The 1909-nt window shown below is 53.5% G+C and overlaps 1 protein-coding gene across 1 annotated transcript; it reads right to left on the bottom strand.

The window, feature by feature from the left end:
* Positions 1-238: 238 nt before the first annotated feature.
* Positions 239-1600, bottom strand: LOC104497885 (sorting nexin-12; the record flags this gene model as incomplete). Its single annotated transcript, XM_010141190.1, has 2 exons — positions 239-974; positions 1476-1600. Coding segments are annotated over 2 exons (228 nt in total), but the record flags the coding sequence as incomplete, so codon positions are not given.
* Between the last annotated feature and the right edge of the window lie 309 nt (positions 1601-1909).

The following is a 1909-nucleotide window of genomic DNA, read 5'->3' as shown; positions in this document are numbered from 1 at the left end:
CACATACTTCAAGAGCCCCCAACAGCTCTCCCGCTCCTCAGCGAGACCTGTCTCCTACCCTCTGCAGCCGGGGTGCAGGACAAGGTCACCACAGCACAGCTGCGCAGTGTGCTGCCGGGAACACCACCACACCAGCCTGCAGCAGAGCAAACTGTGCCATTTCTTAAACCACGGGCCAAGGCATCACAGCACACACTGCTACATCCCAGGCCATCCAAGCTTCCACATGCTCGGAAACCCCTCGAGCTGCCAGAAGCACGTTAGAGAGTAGGGGGATTAACACCAACACTCCGAACGGGTCTGTAGTGCCGGAGGCTGAGAGCAGGGTTAGAACAGTTCTTGGGTCTCAGCACTTCCAGAGAGTGAAGAATGGGGTAACATGCAGGATGAACGGGGCGGACAAGAGACCGACACACCCAGGCACCTACTCACTGTTTGGGATAGGCCTTGCTAAAACTCTAATACCTGATGCGGTCACCAAACAATAAGACGACTGCTATTCTTCAGAGTCTCCTGCAGAGATGCTCGGGGCTGCATGGGCAGCAGAGTGAAGGTCATCTCACACCTTCCTGTACAGGGAGAGAGGCAGCTCCTACACCGTAACGCCATAAGCAAGTTCCTGCTCCACACCTTTTCACATCTGCCTCTAGGTGCAGGACAACACGCTCACTTGCATAAATCTTCACACCTTTAGGCCAAGACCACAGCCCAGTAGAGCAAGCTGCTGCCAGTTACAAAAGAGGAAAATACTGAACAAACTGGGAGGTTCAAGAGAGGAAAAGCTGGTTCAGAGAAGACAGATTTAGTGTAAAAATAAATGTCATTTTTGCAGGAGGGAGGGTGGAATGGAGGAAGACAGCGCCAGGTGTTCCTACTGGCGCACTTTCCCTGGGACGTAATTCCTATCAATAGTCTCCTCTTGCAGGAACATATGCAAGCAGCGCTCGTTCTGTGCCAGTGGGTGTCCAGCAATTCTGGAAGAAAATCAGATGTGGAGGTTAGCACAGCCACCACAGAGACGCCAAACCTCCGCTCTCTGCAGGCAGTAGGACAGACATCCCCACTAACGGGCAGCCAGTTCCCAGCACACCCGTACCAGGCTCAGGCCAGGGTCCCCAGATCAGTGTGCGGTATCGCCAGCAAGAGGTGCTTGAGCACAGGCTGCTCCTTCCCACACCACGCCCTGCAGCGGGGCATGAGCACCCTGAACGAGTGCCGCCCTGTTGGTGGGTCTCTGCAGCACGGCTATTCTGCTGATCGCTGCTTCACCGTCAGAAGAGAGCACTGAATACAACCCACGCTCAGGGAAGGACTCGCTTCAGAACCGTGGTTTCATTACCTGGCTGCGGGCACCACCCTTCAGCACAGCACCTGCGTGCAGCAGATCAAGACTCCTTCTTGGTCAGGGCACAGCCCTCTTCTACCAGCAGCAGCTGCACAGGCAGCACACAGTGAACCCAGGACACCAAGCTTACTTGTTAATAAACTGTTCCAGGCCCTGTCTCCGCTCCTCAATGAAGGACTCCTCAAAGATCCCTTCGTCTCCTCGGAAGGGAAGCTGTCGTTTCAATGCTTTTCCAGGCAGAGGTGGCACTACAATCTGAAAATGCAGAATCAACCTGTCAACAGAAGGGCCACCTGCAAGCAGGTCTCTTTTGCTGCTTAGGATCATAGAATCATTTTGTTGGAAGAGTCAATTACAATGATAAAGTCCAACGGTTAACAGAGCACTGCCAGGTCACCAGTACAAGTCCTTCAGCATCACATTCACACACCTTTTACACACCTCTGGGGATGGCGACTCCATCACCTCTCTGGGCAGCCTGTTCTAGGGCTTGACAACCGTTTTGGTGCAGAAATTTTTCCTAATGTCCAGCTTAAACCTCCCCTGGGGCAACTTTAGGCCATT

This window comes from Buceros rhinoceros, unplaced genomic scaffold (assembly GCF_000710305.1).
Source record: "Buceros rhinoceros silvestris isolate BGI_N320 unplaced genomic scaffold, ASM71030v1 scaffold11910, whole genome shotgun sequence".
NCBI lineage: Eukaryota > Metazoa > Chordata > Aves > Bucerotiformes > Bucerotidae > Buceros > Buceros rhinoceros.
The sequence above is the reverse complement of the archived record's forward strand: the minus strand, read 5'-3'. Positions and strand labels throughout refer to the sequence as shown.